Source organism: Panulirus ornatus, chromosome 11 (genome assembly GCF_036320965.1).
Source record: "Panulirus ornatus isolate Po-2019 chromosome 11, ASM3632096v1, whole genome shotgun sequence".
Classification (NCBI taxonomy): domain Eukaryota; kingdom Metazoa; phylum Arthropoda; class Malacostraca; order Decapoda; family Palinuridae; genus Panulirus; species Panulirus ornatus.
In genome coordinates, this window is record NC_092234.1 from 49,877,385 (window position 1) to 49,901,372 (window position 23,988).

General features: G+C 46.7%; 2 protein-coding genes across 2 annotated transcripts in view; both read right to left on the minus strand.

Annotated features, from left to right (window-relative positions):
• The window catches only part of LOC139751510 (uncharacterized), an 82,359-nt gene extending 78,845 nt beyond the window's left edge, over positions 1–3,514 (minus strand). The window contains 1 exon segment of the mRNA XM_071666997.1: positions 3,434–3,514. Within this exon segment, the coding sequence (XP_071523098.1) occupies positions 3,434–3,482 (49 nt within the window). The 5' untranslated portion in view covers positions 3,483–3,514.
• Positions 3,515–16,731: 13,217 nt separating this feature from the next.
• Positions 16,732–23,988, minus strand: part of LOC139751148 (uncharacterized) — a 48,205-nt gene continuing 40,948 nt past the window's right edge. The window contains exons 2-3 of the mRNA XM_071666247.1: positions 19,481–23,120; positions 16,732–17,189 (exon numbers count right to left, since the gene is read on the minus strand). Of these exons, the coding sequence (XP_071522348.1) occupies positions 16,732–17,189; positions 19,481–23,120 (4,098 nt within the window). The remainder of the gene's footprint in view (positions 17,190–19,480; positions 23,121–23,988) is intronic.

The following is a 23,988-nucleotide window of genomic DNA, read 5'->3' on the forward strand; positions in this document are numbered from 1 at the left end:
GGATCCATCCACCTGTCTATGAATTACTCATACATCAGTAAAACACTGCGTAGTACGATCAAAAAGCAAACTACAAGCACGACATTGTATCCAGTAACCTAATTGGCTCCAGCTGTCCGTGTACCGACCTAACTATCAAAGAGCAAATGGCTGTTCGTGACGGTCAAGAAATTGCTTGTGAATGAAGAATTCCCATAAGAACTTTCTTGCATGTGGCTCACTCCAGTCCCTAACAGCATGAGAGTCGGTCATCAAAACACCAGACTGAAGAAGTAATTGGAATCTTCATCGCTGCAACTCCCACCTCTTAGTGCGAGAGGCATAAAAAATATTCGTGTGGGGGAAAACACGTCTATGTACGAATCTGTTTTACCCACCCACATCCACATGAATATACATAAACGCCCACACGCACATATACATACCTATACATTTCAACGTATACATACATATACATACTTCTACATATATACACATGTACATATTCATACTTGCTGCCTTCATTCATTCCTGTCGCCACCCCGCCACACATAACATGGCTCCCCCCTTCCCCCGACGCGCGCGCGAGATAGCGCTAGGAAAAGACGAAAAAGGCCACATTCGTTCACGCTCAGTCTTTGGCGTCTTGTGTAATGCACCGAAACCACAGCTCCCTTTCCACATCCAAGCCCCACAAAACTTTCTATTGTTTACCCCAGACATTTCACATGCCCTGCTTCAATTCACTGACAGCACGTCGACCCCGGGTTACCCACAACGTTCCAATGCACTCTGTTCCTTGCCCGCCTTTCACCCTCCTGTATGTTCAGGTCCCTATTGCTCAAAATCATTTTGACTCCATCCTTCCACCTCCAATTTGGTCTCCCACTTTTCCTTATTCCCTCCACCTCTGACACATATATTATCTTTGTCAATCTTTCCTTACTCATTCTCTCCATGTGACCAAACCATTTCAAAACACCCTCTTCTGCTCTCTCAACCACTCTTTTTATTACCACACATCTCTCTTACCCTTTCATTCTTACTCGATCAATCCACATATTGTCCTCAAACATTATTTCATATATATATATATATATATATATATATATATATATATATATATATATATATATATATATATATATATATATATATCCTAGCCTGAGCCAGGTACCCAATTTATCGACTAACCCCTAAGGACGGATGAACAGCTGGGTTGACTGTGAACCGACTGCCGCAACCAGGATTCGAACCTATTCGCTCGACCCTTGTTGGCCAGTGAATGCGTCACGGTCAGGAACGCTAACCACTAAACTTTTTTTTCTAATCTTCAAAAGATTGGACACTGTCGTCCAACTTTCTATTCCTTCTTTTTGACCCATCAGTTGCGAAAGCGTAAGTACACGAAACTGCCGCATAAGCTCTTGTCGTCACTTCGACAGCACCCGTTGTCACACGACAACAACCACCTCCTTAACTAAACCGAGTCTTTTCTACCAAAATAGCATTACCATTTCTGTTTGTTTCCTCTGGTTTACAATTTTCTTTTCCACAAATGTGGAGAGGTCTTCGTTTTAGTCCAGGGTCTTTTATCCCCTTTGAGCTTTTGACCTTTGAGCTCACTTTTAAGTCGGGTCGAAGGCTAAGCTATACTAAGGGCCGCACTCCCTGTCATGTTCAAGGGTCGTGCCATCGTACTCAAGGGTCGTAACGTTATGCTCGAAGGGTTAAAGTTCATGAAATAGTTATCAAATATCAACAGCATGATATTCGATATTTCATGCACAGATATTCATACAAACCCGATATTTACCAAATCTAACGTTAGCAAGTCACTTAAGCATCTTTCAGGTATGTATTCTCTCATATCTTCTAGCTTGAAAATACCTTCCACCTATGACCTCTGCAGTAGCACAGACCTAACCTGACCTGAGTCATGATCTCTGCAGCAGCACAGACCTAACCTGACCTGAGTCTTAGCTAACCTTCCCACTTCCTGACCTCATCACCTGGAACTCACCTCAAGGTAGTCATGCCAATGATGGAAATAAATTTTCCTTAAATCTTGCCAATAATGTCTGTGGCCCACAGAGCGATTCCTGATCAAACGCTAGTTAATGCCCCATACATCTCCTGGGAAGTGAGTCAGTTGTTGTTCGCTGATGATACAGCGCTGGTGGCTGATTCATGTGAGAAACTGCAGAAGCTGGTGACTGAGTTTGGTAAAGTGTGTGAAAGAAGAAAGTTAAGAGTAAATGTGAATAAGAGCAAGGTTATTAGGTACAGTAGGGTTGAGGGTCAAGTCAATTGGGAGGTGAGTTTAAATGGAGAAAAACTGGAGGAAGTGAAGTGTTTTAGATATCTGGGAGTGGATCTGGCAGCGGATGGAACCATGGAAGCGGAAGTGGATCATAGGGTGGGGGAGGGGGCGAAAATTCTGGGAGCCTTGAAGAATGTGTGGAAGTCGAGAACATTATCTCGGAAAGCAAAAATGGGTATGTTTGAAGGAATAGTGGTTCCAACAATGTTGTATGGTTGCGAGACGTGGGCTATGGATAGAGTTGTGCGCAGGAGGATGGATGTGCTGGAAATGAGATGTTTGAGGACAATATGTGGTGTGAGGTGGTTTGATCGAGTAAGTAACGTAAGGGTAAGAGAGATGTGTTGAAATAAAAAGAGCGTGGTTGAGAGAGCAGAAGAGGGTGTTTTCAAATGGTTCGGGCACATGGAGAGAATGAGTGAGGAAAGATTGACCAAGAGAATATATGTGTCGGAGGTGGAGGGAACGAGGAGAAGAGGGAGACCAAATTGGAGGTGGAAAGATGGAGTGAAAAAGATTTTGTGTGATCGGGGCCTGAACATGCAGGAGGGTGAAAGGAGGGCAAGGAATAGAGTGAATTGGAGCGATGTGGTATACCGGGGTTGACGTGCTGTCAGTGGATTGAATCAAGGCATGTGAAGCGTCTGGGGTAAACCATGGAAGGCTGTGTAGGTATGTATATTTGTGTGTGTGGACATATGTATATACATGTGTATGGGGGTGGGTTGGGCCATTTCTTTCGTCTGTTTCCTTGCGCTACCTCGCAAACGCGGGAGACAGCGGCAAAAAAAAAAAAAAAAAAAAAAAAAAAAAAAAAAATCTCCTGGCGTTGACTTAGTCCCCACAAGTTCTTTAGTAAGTCTATATACATGCGTAACACCCAGCACGCTCGGCTCGAAAAAGAAAAGAAAGAAAAACTTGTGGACCAAAAAAGTAATTTACTTATTATCATAACCTGTCGATCATAAAGGTCTGGATCGAGCATATCATCTTTCAGAAAACCAACCTGCCGATTATTAATCAAATGACACAACCAGCTTCTTTATCCCCCCCCCCCCTTACAAGTAATTCTGTCCAACACAAGGTGCTCCGAAGCGGCCTCGAGATATCCCGAGACACAGCAATACTGACCAGCGAGAACGAGGACGCTCACAACACCCACGAGAAGTCTCGGTGCCATCTCGAGGTCTGGTTTTCCCTACGGCACCTCCGACAGGAACTGACACCTCCGTCACACTAAAACACTACAACGGAAGCACCTATTGCAAGAATTACACTATCCAATCACGTTGCTGCAAGGCGTTAGTACAACCAATCGGAGAGTACCGATGTAAGGGCAGAGCTTATCCAGCCAATCAGGTCAGTTCTTTTTTATTTGAAAACTGGAACATCCATTGAGAGCGGTGCTTTGTAATCAAGGCGAACCCATGATCGTGGCTCCACCCAATACACACGCAATAAGTACTAATTCACCCGCCAGGAATTGTAGAATGTGGACCAGAACATTAGAGTGGAGGATGGTTGAATGACACTCCCTTAAATGGGGTCAGGTGGACCAGATTACATGATGGGTAGGGAGAAGAGGTGGGGGTAAACCACAATATTCCTGTATCGAAATAACTTGCATTGGGACTGGTGGACCAGAACACACCCACATAGATGCGGATCAGACACACCTGCATGGAGCCCTGTGGACCAGTAAACAAGTGCATGGAGCCTAGTCCACCAGAACACACCTACATAACAACTGGATCGGAACACACTTGCTTGAGTACAAGTGAACCAGGACACACTTCAATAACAGGGCGATACCCATTACATTCCACACAACCATTCCTCTACCTGTCATGTACGTACGTGACACGTACAGCATATCAAGTCACAGCGAAAACTCTTTGCATTTCCATACCCTAACATTCTCAACCTCCTTCCCCCAGACACTCCACGTAACAAGAAGACTAAACCTGTCTTCGTGGTCATTTGTTGATTTGCATTTATTGGATAAGCACACTCTGCATTGTTCTGGCAAAAATGTACATATATATACATAATTCTGGTTATGGATTTTACAGCATGTTCACCGTTTCGCTGGTCGATGTTCTCCGTTTTGAATACCTATAAGGTTTTCATAACTTCGTACGAATAAAACATTCTAAAGATAAAGAAAAATAAATGCGTTACCCTTTATTTCTGAAGAGAAAACTTTCTTCGAGAAAATGGTTTGGTTTAGCAGTGACTATCGTAGTAGGATCACTTACTGAGTGATCATTGAGGTTTATATATATTCCAAGCCTAATGTTCACCATACCTAGCAGGTTATAGATACTATACGGAGAAAAAAAGATAAGAATGTTCTTAAATCTAGTAATCTTGTCATGTGCATTAAACTTTTAGCTGAATTCTCTTACTTCCTGGCTGTCCTAGTCGTGAAACAGAAATGTCGAGAAATCAAAAGTAACGTCAGCATTCAAAATGCATCATGCATAGAGTCATTATACTATGTGTTATGGACATGAGTAACGAAGACTGACCATGTACATCAACATGGAAATTACATTCCGAAACCAACGAGTCTGAGTTTTCATGACTTCACATAAAGAACCCACAACAACAACAACCAAGCTTGTTGTGCTAATTCTACTGACAGTGGTAAAATCTTTCTAATATACAAGTACTTTGAAACAGATTTCTAATAATTCACGAAATTCATCTCAATAGTTGGACGCCACTTACAATGACAAGGTGTATTTTGCGATCCCCATTTAAAAGAACTACTGTGAATAAGAACTTACAAAACACAGCATAACAATAAAGTTCTGTCTAGTAAAAACACACAGACTTAATATATAAAACACAATGGCCAATGGAAGAACAGAAGACGTAACAAATGGAAATTTTTTGGAAAGAGTGAAGATGTAACATTAATGTTTCGCTTAAATCCACAATAAATGGAAAGGAAGAAACCCCAAACATTCCTGTATTCCTTAAGATGCCTTCATGGTAACTAACAGTAAACTGAAGGGGCAATTCGTTGCTCTGAAGAATTCTCAAGAAACAGACCAAAAAAGCTTATCGTCTCTGCCTTTCCTAGTGTGTTTGATGGATTTATCCTCCACGGTACCATTGCGGTTACTTGAATGTTTACAACATGTCCCTATCACACACACAAGTGAAAGCGTATTTTATCCACACAGATTTTACAGTCCTCTGCCTAACCTTAACAAGGGTATCCTTACCCTAACTTCCATTACTAGAATATCTAGGATTTTCTTTGACCAACCTTCTCTTGGATGTACTTAGCCTAATTCTGATGACATACCCTACCCTGACCTTCATTTACGATGTCCTTAAGCTTAACTTGATAAAAAGATGTCCTTATCTTAACCTGATACAAGCACGTCCTTAGCCTTTCTTTTATTACTGAAAACCTCTATAACAGACTTTCCTAAGCTTACCTTAATAGTAGAATGTCCTTAATCGAACAATAAATCAAGATGTCCGAAGCCGAAGCTTGATTACCAACATATTGTGAGCTACAATATCGTTAGCCCTGCATGAACGATATCCTTAGCCTAATATAGATGACATTCTTAGTCCATGATATCTGGAGTTACCACCTCATTCCGAAACCCCAAAGAACCGAAACGTTATTCCGAAATACAAGACAAAAAAGTAACTAAATAGATTAATATTTGGGGAAACATACACAAGTCGGCTTCGTCCCTAGTCATCAGCTCAGTTGTTGAAACCATTTATTTTAAAGGTTAGGAAGCTTAGGTTGTTTGAGGTTGAATGCGCGTGAGCTTGCTATCATATGTTGTTACTCTTTTTCTTTAAATCTAAACACTGACATTCATCAGATGACTACAGTCTCAAACTTACCTTGATGATAAATGTGGCTTGCTAATGGCACTGTATAGCACTTGCATATTAAATACAATGTGATCTAACGAGCATATTCACTGAGGAATAAACTTCCGTCAGTTTATTACAGTTAGTGTACTGACGCGTTCGATCACCCTGGTTGAGCCACTGCTGATTTCTTCTAGCCCATAGAATGAAAACAGTAGATGGACGCCGATGTCGATGCACATGCCTTATTATTGTAATTTTCCTTCACTAATTCTGATAAGGAAGACTCGGCTTCCCGCGCCGCCCACCGCCGCCGCCGCGTGGTGACCATAAACATCGTCTTCATATCAGTATTCAAAATATAATCAATTTGCTCGAAAAATATGTAATACCAATTTGTGGAAAATAAATGTTATTGAAACTTCCCGTATATCAATGAATACCTGAAAAATATCTCTGGTTTAATTAACTATGGAACACTGTTTTGACTCCGTGTTGCCAAGACTATGGCGCAAGTTCGACTTAACTGTTGTTTCTGTGAAATGTTGGTGACTATACAATGCTGACAAGAAAATTGCCATGAATTGTGCTCGTGTTACTGTGCTCTAGTTGCATGGAAGATCAGCGACCATCTACTTCACCATCAATTATCCTAGAAAGACAAATAATTTGGGAAACAATACACGCCATCCTCGAGTGTCAGTCTTGAGCAGGTGACGTCCCCTCTCATTCCCATATATTTTACGTCATGAAAATTAGATCGTTCATGTGAATGCTTTATTGTAATCTTACTCTCATATCTTTAATGAATGTTACGATTCATTCCATTGATCATGACTGAGTAACGTGTGAAGGTGATATGTTCACTAATATCAGTTGTGGGAATACATAATCTCACGGACCGCCATCTTACCTCTGGATGACTTTCTGTCTATATGTCTTTATGAACGGATTTGGTGCCGCCGATGCTCTCATTTAAGGGAATTAATTATTAAGGTGTAATATCAATATGGAAAACATATCTTTGACAAAATGTGACGAAATACGCCCGTCAGCGAAAGCATAACAAATGAAGTCGCTTGATTTGATTCTTGTTTCCGGGAAATACCTATCCGAACCTTACCTGACCACTTTAACAGCTTATTGAGCGCATGAAAATGAACTCAAAATCGCTATCCCTTCCAGCAAACGTGAATGCATCTACGAAGACAGCTTATCTGCTGAAAAGTAGCGTATGGAGAGTGAGAAACCAGCTCCTGTATCTTAATAATGGAGTAAGTAATTTCAATGACCGTGGGAAAACATTCCCTGACCGTCTTGTGACAAAAAAGTTTGTCGAAAATACTCCAAAACAATATTTCTGAGAATTATTACGTCAAGTTTATATCGTTCGTAGTGAGCGCAATATTTCGAGTCATTGCTCCTGCCAGTGGTGTAATTACCATGCTACAAATTAATCAGAAACGTGACGGATTTATGTTTAGGATATATGTAAATTCACTGCCAATTATGAATTAAAGATTGATGGCTAATAGAACGACATTAGTGACACAAAATATCTGAAAATGACTGTCCGATTTTCTACCGACAAGATAAGTCACGGCGTACCTAGGAGGAGACGGCTGACGTGGTGTTGGCTGTACGTTCATCTCGGCAGGCATGAAAGGTACGTATCTTCTTTTCTTCAGTAGATCGTTGCCTGTAAAAGGAAATTTAGTTAGTCTTGTGCGAAGTGCTGATTATTTTTTTTATTATTATTCTTCAACAGGGCCATATATGAAGTGAGCATCAGTAGCTAGTTGGTCGGACCTACCCGTCATCGACTACCCATGACACCACCATCTTGAATTCAGTCGAGGTAATGATTTCTCTTATTTAGAATTTGTTTTATTCAAAGCCACTTCATATTCCACTTTTTTGTGTGTGATATGTTGAGGTTAAATGGACAAAGGATGTTTGTATAGTGGTTCGCTTTGGTATTTGATATTCTTTTTATTGTACTGACGCTTACTAGTGTTCAACAGTGTTGATACTGTGTGTTATTATAAGGAAACGAGTTTACCTTAAGAAAACGTTTCTTCTTCAGCTTATCGGCAACGCTTTTGTCCTGTTACGTTAAGTATATCTTTTCAAAGTAACTGAGATTCAGACGTTATGTATATCTTTTCAAAGTAACTGAGATGCAGTACAAAAATCTTAGCCAATGTGAAGTGAAATTATTAATAGCACAGCTAAAGAAAGCTTTCCAGTGGGTCTATGTGGCGTCCTATGATGTTAGTCCTTTTCCAGTTACAACAATGATATTAACCAGATAAGAATTATTAGGGCTTATTTGCGCAGGAGAAAGTTACGTTCTGGTCGCAGACCATGTGGTATTTGCATTGTCTCTACATGTCTCCCGGTTCGTCGCCAGATCCACGCAATGTATGCCATAGTTCGATGATCAGAACATTTTCCCTTATACGTACGATTATTGATTATATTTTTCAGAGGCAAGTACGCATAGTGAATACGGCAGGGTTACAGTGGAAGTCATTTTTCACGAAAATTCCCTAGTGGTATTATGATACAGGTGGTTTTGATATCCTTACTAAATTCTTGAAAGCAAAATTCTATGCTACAGTCACACAGCTGACTACTTTTGTACCCCTACAACTATACTAGATATTACTTTGTGGTCGTTGGCAACTCGTGGGTGGGCTGTTTTGATAACTTCCTTTTCCTACACCTCGAAACTCTGGAACTTTCTATCATCTCATGTCTTTCCTTATAACTGTGACCTGGCCCATTTTAAAAGAAAGGTCATTCACTTCCTCTAAAAATTCGTAAATGCTTTCCTTAGTATTTTCTTTCTGCCCTCCTATGATCCTCTAGATATTTCAATTAAAGCCCGGCCTTGATGCGCAATTTTGTCTCCATGTCTGGAGCCTCCACTGTGAAATAGATAAATGAATAAGTGGTTAGAATTTTCCCCTTCGCTGGAGCTATCGTTATTGCTGGTTCGAAGTTTAGACCAACGATAGGGATAGGTTAGACCTAACAGCAACTTAACGGAGACCTGCAGTAAGTGGGGGGCACAGACGTTACCAGAGGGCAACACTCGTCATACATTCATCAGTGAACCTTTTACATATTTTCTCATATTCTCTCAGATAACTTTTGCTTTTTATTTTTTTTATTTCTTTACTCGGCCGGTATTAACAGTGATAAGCAGGAGTAACTTAGTGCAAGCAGGAGTAACTTAGTGCTTGTAAGAGAATATGTGGGAGTGATTTTCCTGAGGGAAAGAAAAAGATCCTAGTAACGTAATTGTTGCCATGAGTTGCTGTTAACATTGTTGCTTGCGTCTGAGGAAACTTGAGGGTATTCCGTTGCATACAGTTCTTTATATCATTGCCTGCACTGATATATGAAATTTGTGTGTAATGATTGCAGTTCATTGTTGGCACAGACCTCGGTATTTTCGTGTTTGTAATGAGTGTATTTACCCATTGTTTCAGGAGTTTGTAGAAATATTTGGCATTGACTGCAATGACAGTTTTTAGTGCTTAAAGGAAACCTTTGTTTGAATATTTTGGCTGACTTTTCTATTTTAAGATAGAGTGATGTCTCTGATGTAGTGTTATTAGCCGGGTAATTTCGTTTATACATGAGATTCAGCCGATGATATCCTGTGTTGTGATTAATATATAAACACCACAATGGAAACAAAACTAATGCTGATGGTACGTCAGCCTGTAAGTTCAAAGCTAGACATTGTGTGTGTGTGCACAGTAAGTCCAGGTAGAGCATGGCCTGCGCTCTCTGAACGAGATGAAAAACGCATTGATTTGTAACGGTGTGGGCTAAAGATCCATCCCCCTTATTCTCCCTGAAATTAGAGCGCTGTTTAGTGGTCTCCTCTGACATTTTGAGTTACTGGTATAAGAAAAAGCCCCTAAGTTTGTGGTTTTTGATCGACTGCACTTTCAAGCGGTACAGCTTACTCTTCACGAAATGGGTGTTGTAACTGGCGACACACACAGGACATTAGGTAGAGGTACTTCCCACTGGATGCTGGTACCTCCCCTAGAGGTGGATGTGGACTGCACAACTGGGTGTTTAAAATCGGGTTCCCAGACTTTTGAATCTATCCACGTCATCACAGACTTATTAGGCCTTCATCGACTCCAATCCCATGCTTTATTATCATTAAAATTGATATTATTACAGTAACATATATATATATATATATATATATATATATATATATATATATATATATATATATATATATAACTAAATCAGCAAAGTTAAACAAGAGTAGAATAAAACTAGCTAATGAAATATACCTTTTACTCGCAAAAAGCTTATATCCTTAATAGCTGGATGGACCTAATGATAATCTGCTTTTCCTTTATTATATATACGATTGAATTTGAACTTTTGAATTTAAAGTTTTTTCACCCAGAGAATTTCGTCGACCCCCCCAGTCGACCCTTAAACATTTATCGACCCCCTGCACAGTTCCATCGACCCCTGGGTCTGTAACAACTCCTTCAGGGACCAGTCGTTTACGGTGTTAGGCTGGGGTATAAGTGTGAATGTGGCGCTTGATACCCCAGCCGATATTTTAAGACTACGATTCGCAATCCTGGATTGGCAAGCGACCAAATTCAAGCCGTTCAAAACTACATTTACCTCCTGAATTATTGTTTATTGTTATTTGCTTCCAGTGACGGTAACTTGCCTCTCTGCTCTTTGTTTTTCTGTTTGCGGGAGGGTCATAAGACTAATTAACATTAAGAAGCACAAGAACCAGTATCAAGGCACAGTTAACGACGTGAACATTTCTTTTGAATTGTTAAACGGTGGCTAACGTCGTAAATAGCGGTATGTTAAATTGTGGCAACTGGATAATTTGAAGAGAAAACATCGGTCAGCATTCTCATAACCTGCTTTTACATCAAGCAATATTTATGTAACGTCATTAAAAAGTTTAAGTCTGGCAAGGTTTTGCTTGCCCGTTCCACGTCCTGGCTCAGCTGCTCATAAACTCTTCTGACTGGATCCTCGCGTAATATTACGTTGCTCTCTCGTCATCCCTACTGTACTTTCCCGTATTTATCGTTCTGCTGAAGGTGATCATCAGAACGAACGAAGGATGAGTGTTTTGCCTGGTGTAACGGTCATCGGTCCACAGCAGAGAGACCCACCATTTAGTTGTCCAGACAACGGTACGGTAACCTGGCCATGAAGGTAAGCGTCATGTGGGCAGTTGATATGCATGATAGGCTGTGGCACGGGAAGTTAGGTGTCAAATTTAGGCGAAAGGAAAATGATAATACCTGAATTATTCGTTATTTTAAAGAATATAATACCCTGAATTATTCGTTACTTTAAATAATAAAGTATTTTCCTTTTAATGTAAAGGCCAGTGAGACAAAGCACCGACGTTAGAATTTGTAAACAAATACTTTTTACTTGAAATTTGACTGACTGGCCTTGGGTCGGGCAGCGTGCGTCACCTCTCCGTCGTGGATGAAGCCACTTTTTAAGCTTATGATTATTCAGTTATTGATCTGTGTAAAAGGAAACGTTGCTTTCGTGTTGATTATCTTGCTCGATCAGGCTATGTTATAAATGAAATATTGTACACTGAAGTTCACAGAGGAATGTACAGTATGTACAATAATGGTAAGCATTATGTAGAAGTACAGAAATTATACATGAAGACATACGTGCTGTGAAAGCCAGCTCGTTGTTTGAGTTATCTTAAACCCGAGGAAGATGTTCTCGATACTTCGATTGGCGGTTTTAAATTTGATGTCGCTGGCCTCCCAATGACCTCCCCCCCCCCCCTTCCCCCTGCTTAACCAAGTTGACCAGACAACTAGTTAGAGAGCAAGTGAATGATTGGTCCTTTGTCCTTTAGTAGTCAATAAGTGGACTTCATTTTATTCGACACGAAAAAATATTTTCATATGGGTTAATGCTTTTATATGAAAATTTCCCCAAAGGATGTTCTTTTCTTTTTCCCCCAAGCATACATCAGCAGCTGTCATACTTATAATACAGAGGCTCCACTTTCCCAAGATGAACCAGCTACACAGGTGGAAGGAAGAATGGTATTCGTGTCAAAAGCTTGTGCAACTAACCCAAATATAAGCTTAACCTTAGTTAAACCTTCGATATTCGTCTTAAATGGCACAGGAACCCCTTGTGACAATGCTGGTGGCAGCTTCGCACTCGATATTGAGTGCTATCCATTGCAGGGACATCCCTATGTCAGAGCTTTTAAAACCTTGCGGATTAGTTGCGGTTCATAAAATTTTCACCTGCGCAGTAAATTCATCTCGTCTGTCTATCTATCTATCTATCTATCAGGGGTAAAAGGCACGTTAGGGGAAACCTTTGTCTCTTCTACGAATTTAAGTCATCCTGTAGCTTTGCTTATTGAGCGACTGAGATTACGGCCAAACGTGATCTCAGTAGACTAGCTTTCGATAGATTGCACGGGGAACAGCCACAAGGGATAGTCAGAAATAGACCGGCTTTAGGTGGATTGCTTGGAACAGCGACAGCACGTTGTCACAATAAACTGGCTTTCGGTGGATTGCATGAGAAAGCCACAACGAAGGATCACAGTAAACTGGCTCTCGATGCGTTGCGTTGGCCAGCCACAACACCGTATCACAGTTCTTTGAACTGTAATTTTTGCCAAGGGAGAACGGGTTGAATTTTACCTTTGAAAAGTGAAGTGCAAAAGATTTATTACTTATCGGATATAGCCATGGCCAGTGATGGATCTCTTTGCGAACACCATATTTGTCACGTAAATTGTTAGTATATATACATACATATATATATATATATATATATATATATATATATATATATATATATATATATATATATATATATGTGTGTGTGTGTGTGTGTGTGTGTGTGTGTGTATTAGTGGATGGGCTATTCTTCGTCTGTTTCCTGTTGCTACCTGGCTGACGCGGGAAACTGTGATTTATGTATGATGATCATAATGATAATATATATATATATATATATATATATATATATATATATATATATATATATATATATATATATATATATATCGATAGTTCAGAGGAGCGCGTGATCTAGTGTTTGCTGATAGCCAGGAGGAAAATGAAACACGATAAGTTCCCAAGTGCACTTTCGTGTAATGATCACATCGTCAGGGGAGATACAAGAATAAGATAGAAGACTTAGAACCGTCAGTTGATATACAAGGAAGAGACGAAGCCAAGACGTCATTGGTAAACACGTGTTCCCGGATGGTTGTGGTCGGGTCTGGCATCATGCCTTGTCATAAGATTTTATGTAGACAGAAAAGGGACCTGTTTACAAATTTTGCCTGAGACAAAGCCATCCAATTTGTATAGACCTTCACTAATGTTCATGTTACAATTGTTTTCATATGTTCATTTCTTTTTTCTTGCACACATTTGATCTTTCGAAACTTATTATTCCCCCAAAAGTTTACTGAGACGTGCTCACCTTAACTCTAATTTGACCCCTTTTTTCAGCCCCTGCACCATCCTTTTGACTTCATGCCGCTTTCTGTTACACATCTTCCGATGATTTGTTCGCCTTGCTTGTAAGTAGCGCCCATGTACCTCGATTCTCTTTCACTTACAACCGTACTTCGTCATCCCACCACTCGCTACCCTATGTAGTCTGCCCGCCTACCATCTCACGCATACCACTTGCATCTCTAGCACATGCCAGCGCTGCTTCCCAAAATCCCCCTCTTTCCTCATCGACTTCCCTATCTTCATATAATATCTCCTTTTTCCATTGTGCACACTCTCTTTTGATATTTCTTCACGCTTACTTACTCTCACCACTCTCTTCTCACCCATGACGTTTCCTCTTTTCCGAAAGTCTCTATACAAATCTTCACCCCTCACCTCCACTAGGCAATGATCAGACATCTAACCAACTGCCCCTCTCAGCACATCCACATCCAAAAGTCTCTCTTTTTGCACGCTTATAGATTAGTGTGTAAACCAGCAGTGCCCGCTGACCATCTTTCCCACTCAAGTATATTGGTGTATGCCTCCCTTTTTTAAACCTCGTCAACCACTCCTCTTTCAGCACACAGTTCCAAATCCTGACCTCCTGCGCCAGTACCAAATCCTGGACCTCCTGCGCCAGTATCAAATTCTGGGCCTCCTGCGCAGTACCAAATCCTGACCTCCTGCGCCAGTATCAAATCCTGACCTCCTGCGCCATTACCAAATCCTGAGCCTCCTGCTCCAGTACCTGCGCCAGTACCAAATCCTGGGCCTCCTGCGCCAGTACCAAATTCTGGGCCTCCTGCGCCAGTATCAAATTCTGGGCCTCCTGCGCAGTATCAAATCCTGGCCTCCTGCGCCAGTATCAAATTCTGGGCCTCCTGCGCCAGTATCAAATTCTGGGCCTCCTGCGCAGTATCAAATCCTGACCTCCTGCGCCAGTATCAAATCTGGGCCTCCTGCGCAGTACCAAATCCTGGCCTCCTGCGCCAGAACCAAATTCTGGGCCTCCTGCGCAGTATCAAATCCTGGCCTCCTGCGCCAGTATCAAATCCTGGACCTCCTGCGCCAGTACCAAATCCTGGGCCTCCTGCGCCAGTATCAAATCCTGGGCCTCCTGCGCCAGTATCAAATCCTGGACCTCCTGCGCCAGTATCAAATCCTGGACCTCCTGCGCCAGTATCAAATCTGGGCCTCCTGCGCAGTATCAAATCCTGACCTCCTGCGCCAGTACCAAATCCTGGACCTCCTGCGCAGTATCAAATCCTGGCCTCCTGCGCCAGAACCAAATTCTGGGCCTCCTGCGCAGTACCAAATCCTGGACCTCCTGCGCCAGTACCAAGTCCTGGGCCTCCTGCGCAGTATCAAATCCTGACCTCCTGCGCCAGTATCAAATTCTGGGCCTCCTGCGCAGTATCAAATCCTGGCCTCCTGCGCCAGAACCAAATTCTGGGCCTCCTGCGCCAGTATCAAATTCTGGGCCTCCTGCGCAGTATCAAATCCTGACCTCCTGCGCCAGTATCAAATCCTGACCTCCTGCGCCAGTATCAAATCCTGACCTCCTGCGCCAGTATCAAATTCTGGGCCTCCTGCGCCAGTATCAAATTCTGGGCCTCCTGCGCAGTATCAAATCTGGGCCTCCTGCGCCAGTATCAAATTCTGGGCCTCCTGCGCAGTATCAAATCTGGGCCTCCTGCGCCAGTATCAAATTCTGGGCCTCCTGCGCAGTATCAAATCCTGGGCCTCCTGCGCAGTACCAAATCCTGGCCTCCTGCGCCAGTATCAAATCTGGGCCTCCTGCGCAGTATCAAATCCTGACCTCCTGCGCCAGTATCAAATCTGGGCCTCCTGCGCAGTATCAAATCTGGACCTCCTGCGCCAGTATCAAATTCTGGGCCTCCTGCGCCAGTATCAAATTCTGGGCCTCCTGCGCCAGTATCAAATTCTGGGCCTCCTGCGCAGTATCAAATCCTGACCTCCTGCGCCAGTATCAAATCCTGGACCTCCTGCGCCAGTATCAAATCCTGGGCCTCCTGCGCCAGAACCAAATCCTGGACCTCCTGGACCTGAGCCAGGTCCAGCATCACCTCCAAATCCAGGTAATGGTACTCACCACTCAATCCAGGGCCTCCTGCGCCAGTATCAAATCTGGGCCTCCTGCGCCAGAACCAGGCCCAGTATCACCTCCAAATCCAGGTAATGGTACTCCACCACTCAATCCAGGGCCTCCTGCGCCAGTATCAAATCCTGGACCTCCTGCGCAGTATCAAATCTGGGCCTCCTGCGCCAGTATCAAATCCTGGGCCTCCTGCGCCAGTACCAAATCCTGGACCTCCTGCGCCAGTATCAAATCCTGGGCCTCCTGCGCCAGAACCAGGCCCAGTATCACCTCCAAATCCAGGTAATGGTACTCCACCACTCAATCCTGGGCCTCCTGCGCCAGTAATCAAATCCTGACCTCCTGCGCCAGTATCAAATTCTGGGCCTCCTGCGCCAGTACCAAGTCCTGGGCCTCCTGCGCCAGTAATCAAATCCTGACCTCCTGCGCCAGTACCAAATCCTGACCTCCTGCGCCAGTATCAAATTCTGGGCCTCCTGCGCCATTACCAAATCCTGGGCCTCCTGCTCCAGTACCTGCGCCAGTACCAAATCCTGACCTCCTGCGCCAGTATCAAATCTGGGCCTCCTGCGCAGTACCAAATCCTGGACCTCCTGCGCAGTATCAAATCCTGACCTCCTGCGCCAGTACCAAGTCCTGGGCCTCCTGCGCCAGAACCAAATTCTGGGCCTCCTGCGCAGTACCAAATCCTGGCCTCCTGCGCCAGTACCAAATCCTGGACCTCCTGCGCAGTATCAAATCCTGACCTCCTGCGCCAGTATCAAATCTGGGCCTCCTGCGCCAGAACCAGGCCCAGTATCACTCCAAATCCAGGTAATGGTACTCCACCACTCAATCCTGGGCCTCCTGCGCAGTACCAAATCCTGACCTCCTGCGCCAGTATCAAATCTGGGCCTCCTGCGCCAGAACCAGGCCCAGTATCACCTCCAAATCCAGGTAATGGTACTCCACCACTCAATCCTGGGCCTCCTGCGCAGTATCAAATCTGGGCCTCCTGCGCCAGTATCAAATTCTGGGCCTCCTGCGCCAGAACCAGGCCCAGTATCACCTCCAAATCCAGGTAATGGTACTCCACCACTCAATCCAGGGCCTCCTGCGCCAGTACCAAATCCTGGACCTCCTGCGCCAGTATCAAATCCTGGGCCTCCTGCGCCAGTACCAAATCCTGGGCCTCCTGCGCCAGAACCAAATTCTGGGCCTCCTGCGCCAGAACCAGGCCCAGTATCACCTCCAAATCCAGGTAATGGTACTCCACCACTCAATCCTGGGCCTCCTGCGCCATTACCAAATCCTGGGCCTCCCGCGCCAGTATCAAATCCTGGACCTCCTGCGCCAGTATCAAATCCTGGACCTCCTGCGCCAGTACCAAATCCTGGGCCTCCCGCGCCAGTATCAAATCTGGGCCTCCTGCGCAGTATCAAATCCTGACCTCCTGCGCCAGTACCAAGTCCTGGGCCTCCTGCGCAGTATCAAATCTGGGCCTCCTGCGCCAGTATCAAATTCTGGGCCTCCTGCGCCAGTATCAAATTCTGGGCCTCCTGCGCAGTATCAAATCTGGGCCTCCTGCGCAGTATCAAATCCTGGACCTCCTGCGCAGTATCAAATCTGGGCCTCCTGCGCCAGAACCAGGCCCAGTATCACCTCCAAATCCAGGTAATGGTACTCCACCACTCAATCCAGGGCCTCCTGCGCCAGTACCAAGTCCTGGGCCTCCTGCGCAGTATCAAATCTGGGCCTCCTGCGCAGTATCAAATCTGGGCCTCCTGCGCAGTATCAAATCTGGGCCTCCTGCGCAGTATCAAATCTGGGCCTCCTGCGCCAGTATCAAATTCTGGGCCTCCTGCGCAGTATCAAATCCTGGACCTCCTGCGCAGTATCAAATCCTGACCTCCTGCGCCAGTATCAAATCTGGGCCTCCTGCGCAGTATCAAATCTGGGCCTCCTGCGCCAGAACCAAATTCTGGGCCTCCTGCGCCAGAACCAAATTCTGGGCCTCCTGCGCCAGAACCAAATTCTGGGCCTCCTGCGCAGTATCAAATCTGGGCCTCCTGCGCAGTATCAAATCCTGGACCTCCTGCGCAGTATCAAATCCTGGACCTCCTGCGCAGTATCAAATCTGGGCCTCCTGCGCCAGTATCAAATCTGGGCCTCCTGCGCCAGAACCAAATTCTGGGCCTCCTGCGCAGTATCAAATCTGGGCCTCCTGCGCCAGTACCAAGTCCTGGGCCTCCTGCGCCAGAACCAGGCCCAGTATCACCTCCAAATCCAGGTAATGGTACTCCACCACTCAATCCTGGGCCTCCTGCGCAGTATCAAATCTGGGCCTCCTGCGCAGTATCAAATCTGGGCCTCCTGCGCAGTATCAAATCTGGGCCTCCTGCGCAGTATCAAATCTGGGCCTCCTGCGCAGTACCAAATCCTGGACCTCCTGCGCAGTATCAAATCCTGACCTCCTGCGCCAGTATCAAATCTGGGCCTCCTGCGCCATTACCAAATCCTGGGCCTCCTGCTCCAGTACCTGCGCCAGTACCAAATCCTGGGCCTCCTGCGCCAGTACCAAATCCTGGGCCTCCTGCGCCAGTATCAAATCTGGGCCTCCTGCGCCAGAACCAAATTCTGGGCCTCCTGCGCAGTATCAAATCTGGGCCTCCTGCGCCAGTATCAAATTCTGGGCCTCCTGCGCAGTATCAAATCCTGGACCTCCTGGACCTGAGCCAGGTCCAGCATCACCTCCAAATCCAGGTAATGGTACTCCACCACTCAATCCAGGGCCTCCTGCGCCAGTATCAAATTCTGGGCCTCCTGCGCCAGTATCAAATCCTGGGCCTCCTGCGCCAGAACCAAATTCTGGGCCTCCTGCGCCAGAACCAGGCCCAGTATCACCTCCAAATCCAGGTAATGGTACTCCACCACTCAATCCAGGGCCTCCTGCGCAGTACCAAATCCTGGACCTCCTGCGCCAGTATCAAATCTGGGCCTCCTGCGCAGTATCAAATCCTGGACCTCCTGCGCAGTATCAAATCCTGGACCTCCTGCGCAGTATCAAATCCTGACCTCCTGCGCCAGTAATCAAATCCTGACCTCCTGCGCCAGTATCAAATTCTGGGCCTCCTGCGCAGTATCAAATCCTGACCTCCTGCGCCAGTACCAAATCCTGGGCCTCCTGCGCCAGAACCAAATTCTGGGCCTCCTGCGCCAGTATCAAATCCTGACCTCCTGCGCCAGTATCAAATCTGGGCCTCCTGCGCAGTATCAAATCCTGACCTCCTGCGCCAGTATCAAATCCTGGCCTCCTGCGCAGTATCAAATCTGGGCCTCCTGCGCCAGAACCAAATTCTGGGCCTCCTGCGCAGTATCAAATCCTGACCTCCTGCGCCAGTATCAAATCTGGACCTCCTGCGCCAGTATCAAATTCTGGGCCTCCTGCGCAGTATCAAATCCTGGACCTCCTGCGCAGTATCAAATCCTGACCTCCTGCGCCAGTATCAAATTCTGGGCCTCCTGCGCCAGAACCAGGCCCAGTATCACCTCCAAATCCAGGTAATGGTACTCCACCACTCAATCCAGGGCCTCCTGCGCCAGAACCAGGCCCAGTATCACCTCCAAATCCAGGTAATGGTACTCCACCACTCAATCCAGGGCCTCCTGCGCCAGTACCAAATCCTGGACCTCCTGCGCCAGTATCAAATCCTGGACCTCCTGCGCCAGTACCAAATCCTGGGCCTCCTGCGTCAGAGCCAGGCCCAGTATCACCTCCAAATCCAGGTAATGGTACTCCACCACTCAATCCAGGGCCTCCTGCGCCAGTACCAAATCCTGGGCCTCCTGCGCCAGTACCAAATCCTGGACCTCCTGCGCCAGTATCAAATTCTGGGCCTCCTGCGCCAGAACCAGGCCCAGTATCACCTCCAAATCCAGGTAATGGTACTCCACCACTCAATCCAGGGCCTCCTGCGCCAGTACCAAATCCTGGGCCTCCTGCGCCAGTACCAAATCCTGGACCTCCTGCGCCAGTATCAAATTCTGGGCCTCCTGCGCCAGAACCAGGCCCAGTATCACCTCCAAATCCAGGTAATGGTACTCCACCACTCAATCCAGGGCCTCCTGCGCCAGTACCAAATCCTGGGCCTCCTGCGCCAGTATCAAATCCTGGACCTCCTGCGCCAATACCAAATCCTGGACCTCCTGGACCTGAGCCAGGTCCAGCATCACCTCCCAATCCAGGTAAAGGTACTCCGCCACCCGCTCCTGCACTTCCTGATTCGGTACCAAATCCTGCGCCTCCTGCTCCAGTACTAGATCCTGGACCTCCTGCGCCAGTACCAAGTCCTGGGCCTCCTGCTCCAGCGCCGGCCCCCACGTCTATACCACCTCCAAAGTCAGGCAGAGGCACTCCACCGGTAGATCCTGCACCTGCTCCAGTACCTAATCCGGGAGTACTTGCACCAGTACTGATTCCTGAACTCCCTGTTCCTGAGCTAGGTCCAACACCCGCACCTCCAGGTCCAGGTAGGGGCACTCCGACACCTGCCCCAGTTCCGAATCCTGGACTGTCTATTCCAGTTCCCGGTCCTGAACCTCCTGCTCCGGAGCCTGTCCCTATGTCTACTCCACCCCCAACTCCGGGCAGAGGAACGCCACCATCAAATCCCGCACCTGTTCCAGTGCCAAATCCTGGTCCCACTGCTCCAGCATCCAATCCCGGACCCCCTACTCCAGAGTCAGGCCCTGCGGCTGCTCCTCCTCCAATTCCAGGCAAAGGAACGCCGCCATCAAATCCTGCACTTCCTGTTCCAGTGCCTGATTCTGGAACACTGGCTCCAGTTCCAGGTCCTGTACCTCCTGCCCCAGTGCTAAATCCCGGCGTTCCTGTTGGAGTATCGGAACCAGGAGCTCCTGCTCCTGCACCTAAGCCAGGCAAAGGTACTCCGGGAGCAGATCCTGCACCCCTTTCTCCAGTGCTAAGTTCTATACCCCCTGTTCCAGCACCAGTTCCTGGCCCTCCTGTATCAAGACCAGGAGCTCCTGCTCCTCCTCCTACGCCAGGCAAAGGTACGCCAGGACTTGACGACCCTGAACCTGTCATCGGTCCTTCTGTTTGACATTCTTGAGGGAGGAGGGATGGGTGTACCTTGCCGGCAAGTGGGCAGGGACCAAAGAGGGTCGGATCTCCCTGGGGTGCTCCCACCCCAGTGCCGGGGAGACCAACGCCAGTGGTGCCTCCACCACCCAGTACAATGGTTGGATCATCCAAGTCGAACTCTTCCGGTGAGGATGCACCCACTAGAACTGGAGCACCAGGTCCAGCTGGACCAGGAAGACCAACACCGCCAGTGCCTCCCCCTAAAACTATAGTTAGTTCGTCGTCATCGTCAGCAAATCCAGGAAATGAGGGGCCGACACCTACACCGGGGCCTGATGGACTGGGAAGACCGGCAGATGTACCGACATCAGGTCCTGATGGAATAGGAAGACCCACGCCACCAGTTCCGCCGGTGAGAACTATAGTTGGGTCACCGTCTTCGTCAACGAATCCAGGCGAAGATGGGCTGACAGGCGCCTTGACGTCAGGTCCTGTTGGACTAGGCAGAGGCACACCGACAACCGGGGAACCAATGCTTACTCCAGAGGGCGGGCCTTGGAGAGAGACATCTTTCCCACTCTGGCCAGTTTGACCAAAACCAGGAAGAGGAACTCCTACACTATCCATTTGGAATGTTGCGTCACCAGTGCCACCGGTAACCGATTGACCACGTGATCCAGGAGATGCTAGTGAACCGCCAGCCCCATGTCCAGGTAGTGGGACTCCTACCGGACCCACCTGAGTACCGGTGGTTGATGCAAACCCAGTTTGTTTTGTACCGGGAAGAGGGACACCCACAGGTCCCCCGCTGATTCCCGAACCTTGATTTGTAATGGTTTGGTGTACTAGGAGATGCTGCTCCTTGAGTCTTCTTACTTCATCTTCATCCATCGGGTGGATACCCGAGGCACTAAGGACTCTGTAGCCACCCTCGTCAGCGATATACTTGACTTTGACTTCCTGGCCGCCTGGGGCCGTCCATCCAAACTTCCCTGCCATCGTTCCATCCACCTTCACAATGTGATCCTGGTACTGGTCATCTAAGATGTAACCCCAGTGGACGCTGCCTTGATTGTCGATGATGTTGTAGTGTTTGGTCAAAATGCTGTCGTGGAGTGCCAGACGTTCCCCGCTATCGTCCTTTCTCCTCAGACTCACAACATTGTTGTTCACGATGAGCCTGAGGCCGTCGTCATCGTCATCATCGAGATCATCATGGTCTTCAGAAGCATCGTCTTCGGAAGAGGACTGTAAGACGTGCATGAATGGATTCATAAAAGTCTGCGTTGTCTGTTTTCCAGTCCCATGACTGACGGGCTTGACCGGGGCTGGAGTTGGAATGAAGAGCTCCTGAGGGGAGGTGATCACACTCCCTTCCGGATGATATCGTCTGCCCAGTGTCATATATGGTCTGAAGTCGTCCTCGAGAGAGTCGAAGTGGTCTTGCGAGTCGTCATCGTCGTTGTCTCCAAACACCTGGAACTGAGAGGAGAAGCCAGTGTGGGCCACGGACGTCCTTCCGCCACCGCCATGTACCTTACCACTACCGAGGGAAAGCTCTAGGCTCTGGTCCTCTATGCTTCGGGTTTCGTGACTGTCGGTGACTATCTGGAAGTGGGAATGACCACTCCTACCTCCGGCTGGCGCTGTGTGAATCTGATGACTTACAGCATCATTCTCTGGACTGTCGGGGACGAGGCGGAAGTGGGAATGGCCACCCGTGCCTCCAGCAGATGCACGAACTTGATGTCTGACGTCCTTTTCTGGACTGTCGGGGACGACTCGGAGGTGGCCATGACCCCCTGCGGCGGACGTGGTTCGACCATGGTGACGAGCGCCGTCGTTCTCAGGACTGTCGATCACTACTTGGAAGTGAGGTGGGACATTGGCGTTACCGCCCACGGCGTGACTGTACATGTATCCCCCTCTGCCGAGGTCGCGGTTCTCGACGCTGTCAGGCTTGAGGAATAGCGCCTGGTGTCTCTGGATGGCTTCGGCACGGCTCCCGCGGCTTCCAGGGAGGGCTTGACCGACGTGTAAGCGACCGCCGTTCTCCACACTCCTGCTTTCTGTACTGTAGCTGACACCGCCGACTGAGAAATGCCCTCTGAGGGCCGATTGTGGAGGCGCGGCCTGTGACACCTGAAGAAGGCTCCATACTACCAGGAGGCTGGGGAAGAGCAGGCAGGCCCGCCCCGTCCGCCAGCGTCGCATCTTTGACGACACCTGTGGAAGACACCTTCATTAGAACGTGAAGAGATGCTGAGTAATTCTATATAGTTCCCCCCTTCCTTCGGGGTTAGTTCGTCACACTTTGATGACGTAACTTCTAACCTTTCTTATATCTACAGTGAAAGTCCCCATAGAGATGGATGGTTCTAACTTCATATATCTACAGTGAAAGCTCTATTAGAGATGGATAGTTCTAACATCTTATATCTACAGTGAAAGTTCTGTCAGAGATGGATGGTTCTAACATCTTATATCTACAGTGAAAGTTCTATCAGAGATGGATAGTTGTAACTTTATACATCTACAGTGAAAGTTCTATTAGAGATAGTTCTAAGTTCATTTTTTACATCCTTTTTGGGAGTTCACATTCATGAACGAAAAGAAACACCGAGGTAAAGCGGACTTGTATATAGACCTCTTTTTTCTTCACCCTAAGATGCAGTGGGACCTGCTCTTACAACGCTCGCCTAATACAGCACGTCAAGGAACTGTGTGAAAAACCAAAGAGGAAAGGTCACATTATATAGTAAGATTAAGGCAGTACTTTGTGCGTTGTATGATGGAATAGTTACACGGACTAGACACAAGGGGCACGCGCTCCTCAGGTGATGGAGAACCCAGGTTACCAGCCCGGAGGTTGATGTACCGCACGGATGCTTAATGTCCCAGAGGAGGAGGAGGAGGAGGGTTCATGTTGGCTGAGCCACCTCCGGGTTGAGGATGACGTCTTGTGTACTCCAGCAGCCATCACCAGCGCACCGGTTTCTCTGGGGCCGCCAAAAAAAAAAAAAAAAAAAAAAAAATTCAGTCTGGTCATGAAATGTCATTTCATGTTTTCTTAGCTGAAGTCGCCGGTAAAGGT